This window comes from Leptonychotes weddellii, chromosome 2 (genome assembly GCF_054177405.1).
Source record: "Leptonychotes weddellii isolate Sample4059 chromosome 2, ASM5417740v2, whole genome shotgun sequence".
NCBI classification, from domain to species: Eukaryota; Metazoa; Chordata; class Mammalia; order Carnivora; family Phocidae; genus Leptonychotes; species Leptonychotes weddellii.
In genome coordinates, this window is record NC_138370.1 from 31918857 (window position 1) to 31931799 (window position 12943).

Below are 12943 nucleotides of genomic sequence, written 5' to 3' on the forward strand. Positions count from 1 at the left end.
TTATGTGTCTGTACCATGATTTGCTTATCCATTCATCCAGTGGCGGACATGGCTGGGCTGTTTGCACCTTGTGGCTGTTGTCAGTAGTGTTGCTAGAGTGTACCTGTTTGTGTTTGAGTGCCTGTTTTCCGTAGTGTGATTTTTGAGCCCTACGGATGGTCTCTGAGGTTATCTAGTTCCTTCCTACTCGGGGAATAGTATGGATGCCAGCAGCTTGAGTGTCACCTAAGAGCTGGTTAGAAATGGAAGTCTCAGGCCCACTCCACACCTGCTAAATTAGAATCTGCATTGCCGCAAGATCCAGGCGATTCATATGCACACTGAAGTTTGAGAAGTGGTAATCCAGTCAGTCTTTGGACCAGCTACTTTGCTTATATGTAGTATTTCTTTTAATTAATCAGGAAATGTAATTTTCTTAAATTTCAGTCCAAGAAAATCTTCACTGGGGCCCAGGATTCCTGTGGACTGTATAACTTACTACTCATGCCCTTTTGCCACTGTGGAAAACCAGTTAGAGGGTCAGTAGAACAGCTAGTAAACTTTTAGGAGACAACACTGAGTGATGGCTAGCTTTCATTCAGGTTTAGAAGCAAGTGGTTAACTCATAGATCTATGGAAATCCTTATTTTTAAAACGTAGAAATCATAGAGTTATCAGCCTTTTGAGTTATTCTGTAGTAACTAAAGTTTTCTAACTTGAATTGCTTTGGGCCACAGAAGGCCTAGAATCCATGCATATTCTCTATTCCATTTTGAATATCTCCCCCAAATTAATATTTTAAAGTTCATAGTCAATTAAAATCCTTCTAATTGTGACTGTATTTTTAAATTATATTCTTGTGACTTTCAGTGTACATTATAATTACATAGCTGAAATTCATTAAATATATATTGTTGGGCCAATCCGTGGGATAGGTAATATTGGCCCGTCAGAGGCTTTCTTTGCCGACCACATCTTGAAAATCACTAGTTTGAGGCACAGTGATTTAGAAGTGATTATGGAAATAATGTGTGTATATGTGTGTATATTTATGTATGTACCCATTTTTTACCCCAAGATTTAGGATTTCAAGAACTGGATTTACACTTCTTATTTCCTAGAGATGTGTACATCAGGCACTAAAAGGGTTCTGGGTACTCTGGGTGCTGTCCTGTTGAGCTGCCTGGATAATTACAACTTGGCTATAAGCTAGAGTCAGGGGTAGGCTAGAAAGGACCGATACCATTCCAGCAAGGTTATAGGTGGCTCTGCAAGAATGTCTGGTCTTTTCTGACTCTATTACTATTCTGAGTTGACCTTTAATGGACAGTAAGAACTGAATGCTATATATATCATCATTAATATTAGACACAAGTTGGATTTGGCCAAACTGGTTTTATTTTTTTTTTTTTAAAGATTATTTGAGAGAGAGAGAATGAGAGAGAGCACATGAGAGGGGGGAGGGTCAGAGGGAGAAGCAGACTCCCCACCGAGCAGGGAGCCCGATGCGGGACTCGATCCCAGGACTCCAGGATCATGACCTGAGCCGAAGGCAGTCGCTTAACCAACTGAGCCACCCAGGCGCCCGGTTTTGTTTTATTTTATTTTATCTTTTATTTTTTATTTTTTAAAGATTTTATTTATCGGTCAGAGAGAGAGAGCACAAGCAGGGAGAGTGGCAGGCAGAGGGAGAAGCAGGCGCCCCGCTGAGCAAGGAGCCCAATGCAGGACTCGATCCCAGAAGCCTGGGATTATGACCTGAGCCGAAAGCAGATGCTCAACCAGCTGAGCCACCCAGATGCCCCACTTGTGGGTGTTTTTTAATAGACTTTTATTTTACCTTTTTTAGCCTCTTCATCCTTCCTAAATCAGGCTGCTATGTATAATTTTGGAGCTGTAGAAAGCTCAGAGATCATCTTAATTCTGTGGGTCTATCCCCCAACTACACATTTGAATTACCTGGGGAATTCATAAAAGTACTTATTCGGGGGCACCTGGGTGGCTCAGTCAGTTAAGCATCTGCCTTCGGCTCAGGTCATGATCCCAGAGTCCTGGGATCGAGTGCCACATCAGGCTCCCTGCTCAGCGGGGAGTCTGCTTCTCCCTCTGCCCTTCACCCTGCTCGTGCTCGCTCGCTCTCTCTCAAATGAGTAAATAAAATCTTAAAAATAAATAAATAAATAAATAAAAGTACTTATTTGGGAGCACTAGAATCTCCCCAGAGATTCCGACTTAATTGGTCTGGATGGGTATATTTTTAAAACTCCCGAAGTGATTCTGAGGTCTGCTATCAAAAGGTAGAGTCTGGTCGACATCCTCGTGAATAGGGGGACCTGCTTTACGACTTGTTTCTAACAAATAGAATGTAGTGGACAGGGTGCCTGGGTGGCTCAGTTGGTTAAGTGTCTGCCTTCGGCTCAGGTCATGATCCCAGAGTCCTGGGATCGAGTCCCGCGTCGGGTTCCCTGCTAGCGAGGAGCCTGCTTCTCCCTCTGCCTCTGCCTCTCTCTCTTTCTCTCTCTCTCTCTGTCTCTCATGAATAAATAAATAAAAATCTTAAAAAAAAAAAAAGAATGTAGTGGACATGAATTATACTGTGCAATAGGTGAGATTAGGTTAGAAATGGCAGTATAACTTCTGACTCTTGGGATGCTTGCCCCTGGCACCCAGCCACCATGTTGTGAGGAAGCCCAGGCCATGTGTTAGGTATTCCAGCTCACAACCCCAGGGAGACCCTGACAACCAGCATTGACTGCCACACACAGGAGTGAGCAAGTATGAAGAGGATCCCAGCCCTTAGCCTTTGAGCCACGCAGCCAATGTCAAACCTCGTGCAACTTGCAGATTCATGAGCGAAATAAATGGTGGTGGTGTTTTAAGCCTCTAAGCTAGGGGGTGGTTTGCTATGTAGCAATAGATAACCAGAGAAATAATATAATATTAAAGAATTTTAAACATTCATTCATGTTTACACAGCTTCTAATACCTTAACATTTTTGTACGTGCATTACCTTTCAGTCTTTGGCACTGCATTCATATTTTATGGTTGTGTTAATAGCATGTATATATAGTTTTGTATCCATATTTTCTTTCAGGATTTTGTCAGCCATTTTTAATAGGTAATCTGCATAAACATGATTAAAACTGCATATTCTCTTGGTCCATGCAGTACCTATACCTGTGCTTTTGGCAGAACTAAGCAAGCCCTGGCTTAACAGCTAGTTTCCCATAATTAGTGCATCCTATATAGAAGAACCTCAGTATCCCTGCCAAGGGGAGAATATGGGTGGGTCATTGTCTTCTCAGTTCCCTGTCCTGGAAGACTTGACTCGGTGTAGGTCCTGTCAATGCTGAGTTGCAGCAGATATTCATGTGCAGAGGGCAACAGTGTCCTTTAAAAGTGTTTTTGTTTTCTTAATGTTTGTGCTTCAGATTTACCCTCAATACAGTGATGATGGTATTATTTGGAGTAGAAGTCCTGGGAGTGGCTTTCCACTGAGTTGAGAATGATTTGGAAAAAAGGAAGTAGAAAGCCTGGAAATAGAGAGATGGAAAGAAATGACCTGGGTGATTTTGCTTCATGGGCAGCAAGGGCTTGATCAGGTCAGGTCAGAGACTGTTGTAAATGTTACAACAATTGTAAACATGCCACTGGAGAGTCCTAGAAAGTGGTAGTTGTGAGGAAATTGAAGAGGCTGTACAGTGGGAGTGTGTAGTGGGATGGACATGAGTTTTTGAGTCAGTGGCCCTCAGCTTGAAATCCAGGGCTCTTCGATGAGCTCTGAAACTTGACCTAAGTCATCAGACTTTGCCATGTGCTTCCTCATCTACAGAGTGGAAGTCGTAACCCCTGCTTCATGTGCTTGTAGTGAAAGCGGTCATGTCAACCAGGCATGTCCTCCCTACTCCAGCGAGAAGGGTGACTTTAACAGAACCCTGATGAGCTGAGAGGATGAACTGAAGAAGGTGAGAATATGACTCTGGCAGGGAAGGTGATGGAAAGTAGTTGTAGGTTGTATCTTTTCACATGGAGATCTTGATAGAGAGAAATACTGGGAGTTAAATTGCAGCCCTTAGTGACTGCCTACTAAGTGCAAGACCTTCTATCAGACTCTGCTGGAGTGAGAATATGGGTGGGTTCTGGCTCCTGTTCCTCAAGGTATTTACAGTGTAGTAAGAAAAACAAGTTTATGCATAAATAACTAAATCACAATTGGATGCTAATTCAGATACACCAGGAAAGATGAACTCTGCAGGAAATGGGTAGGTAACATTTCATAGAAGAGTTGGCATTTGAATTGGATCTTGAAAAGGCATTCTGAAGCACGGATGAGAAAGTACAGTCTTGTTTAGAGACCGTACATAGCTTAGTGGAGCAAAAACATTGGGTGCGCGGAGGGAGTGAGGTCAATTATAGAAGCAAATGTTTCTTTAGGCATTGAAAAGCCATTGAAGTTTTTTTGAGCCAGGAAGTGACATGATCAGACTGGCAGCATGTGTCTGGGTGGCTTGAAGAGAGGAAAGGGCAGTTGAATTGCCTTTGCATTAATACAGGCAAGAGAATAAGCTAGAGAGCGAAGGTAATGACATCACACGGGAGGCAGCTGTGAAAGAGTCCCCTTTCAGGGGAGGAGCGAGAGGACTTGGTGACAGATGGGAAGCCTGAAAGCTTGGTGACCAGTGCCATAGGAGGAGGGCCAGAGGGAGGGGAGCACTTTCAGGGTTGGGAGGTGTGCCGTCTTTAATTTGCAACATGCTGGTGAGGGCTGGTTGGACTTGCATGGGAGATGACCAGCAGGCGCTCGGATATGTGAGGTTGGCACTTCAGTGAAGTGAAGATTTGCAGATCTGCTAGTAGCTACTTAGAGGTTACAGCTGAAGCAGGGGAGAGAAAAGAGAGTTGTTCAAAGAGGTAGTGTGTGCAGGGGAATAGAGGTACTAGATGATGAGAGCCTGAATTTTCTAAGGGTCTCATTCTTTGGGCATACATGGTTAGTTCATGGGACAGTGCGGTGAGGGCTGACTGAAAAGGAGGCAGTTTCTGCTGAGATTAGGTTGCGAAGTCTGTTAGATGTGACTTGTGATTAATTCCTAAATTGCAGTGTTCAGTAGAATGAATAACTAGCAAAAGTACACATTGCACCCTCTGCCTTTCTAGGAGCTGGGCCTGCCTTTCACCTGCCAAGGTCTGCCTTGGTTTAATGTTACCTAAGAGTGCAGCATCGTTAATGCCCTTAACTGGTCTCTTCTCTATCCGGGAGAAGCTGAGACGAGAATAATTGAGTAATCTGATGCTGAATAGCATGGTAAATGGCATCGCATGTCAGGGGAAGGAGAGGAGGGTTATAGGAATGAACTCTGAACCTAGGATTCTCCGTTTATTCTGGATCTTCTGAAAGTGACCACTCAGAGAAGCCAGCTGGGGAGTTATGAGACATTGCTCATGTGCAGCGCCCCTTTCCTTCAGTCTTCTCCACAGGGCCAAAGCGATCCGGTTCACTGATCAGGCTCTCCTCCTGAACAGGCTCTTCCCAGCTAACAGCCAGGTCCCTCCGGCCTTGCGACTGGACAGTTCTCTCCTAAACACAGAAACATTTTGTAATGTACCTGAAGTGTGAAAAAGCGAAGCTAGATGTACAGAGAAGGAGGGCAAGGCGATGTTGATGACAGCTCTGCGATAGAGCTAGAAGATGTAGGGTCTCATTTAACCTATACCTTTCCAGTTAAAACACCTCAGCCATCTTGAATTTTGCAGTGAAGCAGTTCTCACAGACTTAAATTCTAGTGCTCGAGAGGCTTGATGTCATATATTAACTGCCTATTGCAGCCTCATCTGAGTATCAGAATTGTCAGTACAGAACCACGTTCTTCTGATTCTGTCTGTGCTTGCTGTACCAGTGCAGTCTTGGCCAGAATGGAAAACCCCAAACTCCAGTTGAGTGGCCTGTGTTTGTATGTCAGGCTTGCTATAAGCTCTCTTGCCCCTCTTCCCCTCTTCCCTAGATGGCATTCCCAGGTGGAGTCTACCTTCCTCCATTGTAGGCATTTCTTTTACATTTTTTTCTAGAAAAGATCATCCATGCATAGAGCCAAAAAACATCAGTGCTAAATATCCGAAGTATAGAAAATGGGCTCTGTGGGTTTTCTTGCCTTAGACCTCTTATGAGTGGGTGACTCTAAGCTGTCTTTTTTTCTTAGACAGTGGTGTTTGAAGAAATTTCCAGTTGAGGTCAGATCACTGATTAAACTCATGTCCTGCTTTTGGCTCTGCTGGACCGTCCAGAGCAGTCTTGCTGATACTTGAGGGTTCTCTCTCACCTTGCGTAACTGTGGAAGCAAGTTTGAAAAGACACCTTTTAAAATATCTATTCTATTTCTTTGACTTGCCATGGACATAACTTTTTTTTTTTTTTTTAAGATTTTATTTATTTATTTGACAGAGACACAGCGAGAGAGGGAACACAAGCAGGGGGGAGTGAGAGAGGGAGAAGCAGACTCGCCACTGAGCAGGGAGCCCGATGCGGAACTCGATCCCAGGATCCCGGGATCACGACCTGAGCCGAAGGCAGACGCTTAACGACTGAGCCACCCAGGCGCCCCTGGACATAACTTTTTATGCAGTGATAGCGTATTCCAGTTAGGGATAAGTGAGCTCGTTTTCACCTCTCATTATGGGATAGTGGGAGAGACCCTGGCTCAGTGTAGTTAGATGGGTGTTAAGGAAGGGAGACTCTAGGAAGAGGCTTCTTTTCTAGATCTCTTCTAGAGTCATTATTTCACTCACAGTGAGGACAGTTAGGGTGTTTTGCAGTTTCCCACGTTCTGTCACATATATGATCTCATTTGATCCTAAGCAACCCCATGAAGCAGGAGGTTGATGTACCATCAGTCCTATTTTGTAGATAGAAAAGAGTGTTGGGATGAGTTGCTTACGGGACTTAGCATAAGTGTTCAATTAGAATTTTTTTTTTTTTTAAGATTTTATTTATTTATTTGACAGAGAGAGACACAGTGAGAGAGGGAACACAAGCAGGGGGAGTGGGAGAGGGAGAAGCAGGCCTCCCGCAGAGCAGGGAGCCCGATGTGGGGCTCGATCCCAGGACCCCGGGATCATGACCTGAGCCAAAGGCAGACGCCTAACCATCTGAGCCACCCAGGCGCCCCAGATTTTTTTTTGAAATTTCCATATGGTATTTTTGTGTGTTTTTGTTTAACACTATGCCCTTCTATATCATGTTGTGGGGTCCTCCTATTACGAGGCTACTCAGAGGTGGATGGACAGTCTAGACATGGATGTTATTTAAATACTCAAAAACTAAAATTGTTGCTTCTGGAATAATTTGGGGGGTAGGCAGCATCAGGTGGTAGGCAGTTGCTGAAAGGATGCTTGATTTTGCTGTTTGTGAATAGCTGCTCTTTGGCAGTGAAGAAGAAACACGAGAGGTCTAGCTAGTGAATTCCTTAGGTACCCTGAAGACAGATTTGGGCAGAGAGAACCTAAGCCCGAGAAATTTACCCAAGCTTCTTGAGTCTCTAGGCCTTTACTATAGGTGACTCATCTTTTGTTCCTTGTCATCAGGAGGGGGACTGCTCTAGAAGGAGAAGGCTTTGACTTTCCTTTTAGAGTGGGTGCTTTCTCAGCTACAGTCCGATCTCAGGTGACTGGGATTGAGGCTTTCCCAGAATGGAAATGGAGTCATTCACTGTATGAAGAAGGATCTCATTCTGTGTGTTGCCGTTTCTCCCCACAGTGGGCCACCTTGAGGATGGAGAGAGGCGCCAAGGAGAAAAACCACCAACTTTACAAGCCCTATACCAATGGTAAGACTGGCTCTTCCTTCTTATCCCAAACAGTCCCTTTGAAACATGTTCCTAAGTGCTTTTAATTCCACACATACTCTTCACTGTATCAAAGGGAGGATATGGACTCTGAATATTTTTTAATGATTTTTATTTATTTATTTATTGAGAGAGAGAGTGCGGGCGGGGGGAGGACCAGAGGGAGAGCGACAAGCAGACTCCATGCTAAGCACAGAGACCAGTGAGGGGTTCGATCCCAGGACCCTGAGATCATGACCTGAGCTGAAACCAAAGAATTGGATGCTTAACTGACTGAGCCACCCAGGCGCCCCTGGACTCTGAATATTTTTAGCATGCTTCCTCCCAGCATGCTGCTTGACATGGATATTCTCTTTTGCAGGAATCATTGCAAAAGATCCCACTTCACTAGAAGAAGAGATCAAAGAAATTCGTCGAAGTGGTAGTAGTAGGGCTCTGGATAATACTCCAGAGTTTGAGCTCTCTGACATTTTCTACTTTTGCCGGAAAGGAATGGAGACCATTATGGATGATGAGGTGACAAAGAGATTCTCAGCAGAGGAATTGGAGTCCTGGAACCTGCTGAGTAGAACCAACTATAACTTCCAGTACATCAGCCTTCGGCTCACCGTCTTATGGGGGTTAGGAGTGCTGATTCGCTATTGCTTCCTTCTGCCACTCAGGTGAGGGCAGGCCGGATGGGGATTAAAGGCCTGAGCTGCTGGCTGCCTAAGCCCGGGCATGGTTGGCCTCCCTGTGTCGCTCTGCTTTGCTTTTCCATTTTAGAAAGGAGCATAGTTTGATTCTGTCACCGGCCAGTCCATCTGACTCTTGGAAGGGTACGCTGGGGGTTATCTTTTAAAGGCCCTTGGATTCTCTGCATATCAGACAGAAATCGTGGGGTTTCTTAAAATCAGACTACTCATCTAGATGGCCTAAACAGGGACAGGGAACATGGTGTACTTTCTGGCCACTCTTCCCTGGGCATGGCTGATGCTTTCCTGCAAGCTTACCTCTCTAATACAGAGGCAGTATTGAGCTCTCAGTTTTTCTGTACCACGTGCTATTCTGAGTACGCCTTGCCAGCTGCCGGTACCTCAGGCTCTACTTCCTGTTGCTCCCCAGAAAAGCTCTGCTTCCGCCAGGGTGTGGAGCCAAAGGGAAGGGTAAGACAGCAGGACAGCAGGTGCCTGAGGGCAGAGCGGCCAACAGTAGGCTTTTCCATCATTCTGGCTGCCTGATGGCTGAGGAGATAGCATCTACTGAGAGCCAAATCCATAGCTCACTGTCAGTTTGGAATTAAAATGATTTCTGCTCTCTTTTCTAGATGAAACTCTTACCTGGATCCTAGGTGATCAGATGGTCTTGGGGTTGGTTTTCGTGATGCTCACTTTCATCTTCACACGTTCCAGTCTATCTGTAGTGCAAGGGTTTGTTTGCTATGTTTTCACGTGTCTTCTTCTTACAGGATAGCTCTTGCTTTTACTGGGATTAGCCTTCTGGTGGTAGGCACGACCGTGGTGGGATACCTGCCAAACGGGAGGTGAGTGGTTTGCGAGAGTCCGTGTCTGGAGGGTACTTAGTTCTGCAATGGCGGCTCCAGCCAGACCACTCCTTTGGGGACAGCCAGACCCATGGCATCTTAGATAGATAAGATAACCCATTGATAACAGTGGCGTCAGCATTAAGATTGTATTTTTCACCAGTCACACACTTCCCATTTTAAAGACAAGGGAGGAACCTCACAACCATGGAGTCCAGGGCCAGCATATTTTTTTTTTTTTAAGATTTTATTTATTTGACAGAGACACAGCGAGAGAGGGAACACAAGCAGAGGGAGTGGGAGAAGGAGAGGGAGAAGCAGGCTCCTCGCAGGGCAGGGAGCCCAGTGTGGGGCTCAAATCCAGGACCCCGGGATCATGATCTGAGCCGAAGGCAAACGCCCAATGACTGAGCCACCCAGGCGCCCAGGGCCAGCAGATTTTACAGCATGTCATTTAGTTTTGAGCATTCTGTGTTGATAAATTGGTAAAAGGAAAAGAAATATAGGTAGGGCTTTTTTTGTGGAGAAATTTGTTCCTTCTGGAAGTTCTGGGGCTAGCTCTCTTCTTCCCTGGGCTGGTGAGGTTAGACTCTCTGTCCTTGGAAAGGAAAGGAATCGAGGAGGCTCACCTTTGCTGGAAATTTGAGGGCTGTAAATTCTAAACCCAGTCACTTCAGTAAATAGAAGCACTTCTCGTCATTTCTGTTTCCTCATTACATAGGCATAAAGACACTTGTACACCATAGAGTTTTACCATATGCGGTAATATTTATAAAAACATCTGCAGTTGTAAAGGGCTGTAGGCAGTGATAGTTACATTGTTAGAGGCTGTAACTTTTCCCGACTTCGTATGTATAAAGTAAAAATAAAAACCTTCGTCCTGTCCTACCAGGTTTAAGGAGTTCCTGAGTAAACATGTTCACTTAATGTGTTACCGGATCTGTGTGCGAGCCCTGACAGCCATCATTACCTACCACGACAGGTGAGGGCACTTTGCATGACACGGGGAAATGGCATTGGCCAGCGAGGGCTCTTCTGAGCTCTCAGAGCCCATGAGGTGGGTGAGTAAGGGCTGAGTTCCAGATCAGTTGTTTCACATGGATTTTGTTGTTTTGCGTTCTTTTTAAACACAGGGAAAACAGGCCTAGAAACGGTGGCATCTGTGTGGCCAATCACACCTCTCCAATTGACGTCATCATTTTGGCCAGTGATGGTTATTATGCCATGGTAAGACCATTTTCTGTTGCTTTCTTGGGTAAGTAAGAGCTTTAGAATGCTCAGGGCTGGGATGCTTCTGGACCCTTCAGAAAGCCCTTACTTAGGAATATAAACGTGGAAACATGTTTTTACACACGGGCTCCAATCTACATTGTCACCTCTGTTTCTGTTGCTTTGAGAAATCCTTGGGACTTTGCTAGGGGGGTATTCTGAGCAGGGTACTAACTAAGAGTGTGGTTGGAGATTAGACTTTGGATGTTTAGGCAGACCATGGAAGGGAGTGAAGGACAGGGAAGGAGGATTTGAAAGGACTGGGTTCAAGGGCATTGGAGAACTTGCCCAGGAAAAGCATTTTTACACAAGGTATTATTTCTTCATTATTTCTTTTTTGGGTTTTCAGCTATGTTTTTAATGATGTATCTTTGATATCACTGAATAAAAGGCAAAATTTAAGATTCAGAGAGTCTAATAATAGTTTCTTAAAAGTGAGAAACCTATGCTTGTCAAAATGTTAGAGGGTGAGAGGTTGGGGTACTTTCCTTTTGGGATCTGGGGCTGTCTCCACAGAGCGGGGGATTTGTGTGAGGATGGCTTCACTCCCGGTTATGCCTTTCTGTGAGATTAGGTGGGTCAAGTGCACGGGGGACTCATGGGTGTGATTCAGAGAGCCATGGTGAAGGCCTGCCCGCACGTCTGGTTTGAGCGTTCTGAAGTGAAAGATCGCCACCTGGTGGCTAAAAGGTAAATCCACAAAATGTCGTTGCTCTGTATGATCAGTTAGAATGAACGCGTTTTAGGCGTGGTTATCCCTCCACCGTAGAATCATAGCGTCTTCTACACTGAGCCTGTACTCCTTTCATAATAAAACATTTTTTTCCCTAAGACATGGAATATAAGAAGGTATAGAAACCTTGGTATTATTTGCCAAGTTAGTAATCTCTCAACCTTTTTCATTCTTTCTACTCATTGTGATAAACCACATATGAACTTTTAAGGCTATTTGAAATCTCAAGGTGAACTCATTATCACAAATAAAAACAAACTTAAGGCAATGGAAAAAAGGTAGAGCTGGTGTACATAATGGCAAGAGCTTTGCAGGAAACCGAGAGGAATGAAGACTCAGCTGAGACCATCTTCTACAGGGACAGGTGAACCTGCCCCGGATTCCCTTTACTGCATCTCTCAGGGACAGTGCTAAGCCAGGTGGACTGTAGGTTTAACCCAACACGGGTGTCAGGAAGTCCAGAAATCCAGTAACAAGTGTTTATTGAGGGTGCTGTTAGCAAGGCCCTGTGGCAGGCACATCCTTTAGGTCGTCCCAAGTCTGAGCAGTGTCCTCTACATAGACCTTAATACTTAACTGAACAGCTGGATTAGTTAAATAGTCATCTGATTCTCCCTGTCTGTATAAGTTTTGTCTTTATGAGATTCAGACTGTGGGTTTATAAAAGATCATCATATTTGTTAACTTGCTTTCATACGCCATCCGGTGTGACATCTGCATAGCTTATTTATAAGTGCATTTTGATGATGATGGATGTAAGGCTGTCTGAACCTTTGTTTTCTTTTTCCCTTCCAAAGACTGACTGAGCATGTGCAGGATAAAAGCAAGCTACCCATCCTCATCTTCCCAGAGGGTAAGAAGGGGTCGATCCCTGTAGAGAGCTTCTGTGTGGGAGGGTCCGGAGGCCATGCAGGATGGTTTTATCCTGTTTGAAGAGCCATTAGAAGAATTTTTCTTAATATATTTAGTTCTTAAACTCCTAATCTCTGAGGTAAAAGGACCAAAAGAAATTGCACATTTTACTCTCCTGTGTTTTAGGAACCTGCATCAATAATACATCAGTGATGATGTTCAAAAAGGGAAGTTTTGAAATTGGAGCCACGGTTTACCCTGTTGCTATCAAGGTACAAGACCTCTGAGGGCGCATGTGGTCATTGTCACAGCTGCCGTGAATGGGACACAGCGAGAGAGGGGAGGAAGAAGGTGGTGTCACCGGCCAGCGGGTCGGTCCTCCAGTGGAGCAGCTTGGGCCTGGCTAGTGTGGGTGGAGTGTGCTAGAGGAGGAGAAAGGAACTGTTCACGGTTCACAGCCCGCTAGAAGGGACAGGGGGTGTCTGAATGAGGACCAGCCCGTTCTAGCCCACACCTCACTGCCATCACCAGATTCAGGAAATGGCAAACTCTTTCACAAGCTTTGCATGCTGTGCCCTGCTTACGACATCTTCATAAATCTTCCAGGAGTGGAAGGTGCTCCACTTGAAGAGGAGGCTTGCTGTAGGGAGTGGGGGGTATGGCCCAGCTGGATGTGTACATTTGGTGGAAAGGGGAGCATGGATGGCTACAGATGTGTCCTTAATACTGAAGGAAGAAACAGCTCCACT

At 45.0% G+C, this 12943-nt stretch overlaps 1 protein-coding gene across 5 annotated transcripts in view; it reads left to right on the top strand.

Moving 5' to 3' along the window:
- GPAT4 (glycerol-3-phosphate acyltransferase 4) overlaps positions 1-12943 on the top strand; it is a 33531-nt gene that overhangs the window by 14555 nt on the left and 6033 nt on the right. For 4 of the 5 annotated variants that reach the window (XM_081809437.1, XM_081809438.1, XM_081809439.1 and 1 more), the window contains 8 exons: positions 7731-7800; positions 8180-8480; positions 9266-9340; positions 10233-10322; positions 10474-10567; positions 11184-11299; positions 12140-12195; positions 12381-12466. In XM_081809437.1, coding sequence (XP_081665563.1) covers positions 7731-7800; positions 8180-8480; positions 9266-9340; positions 10233-10322; positions 10474-10567; positions 11184-11299; positions 12140-12195; positions 12381-12466 — 888 coding nt within the window. The remainder of the gene's footprint in view (positions 1-7730; positions 7801-8179; positions 8481-9265; positions 9341-10232; positions 10323-10473; positions 10568-11183; positions 11300-12139; positions 12196-12380; positions 12467-12943) is intronic. The other variant, XM_081809441.1, reaches the window with a different exon arrangement.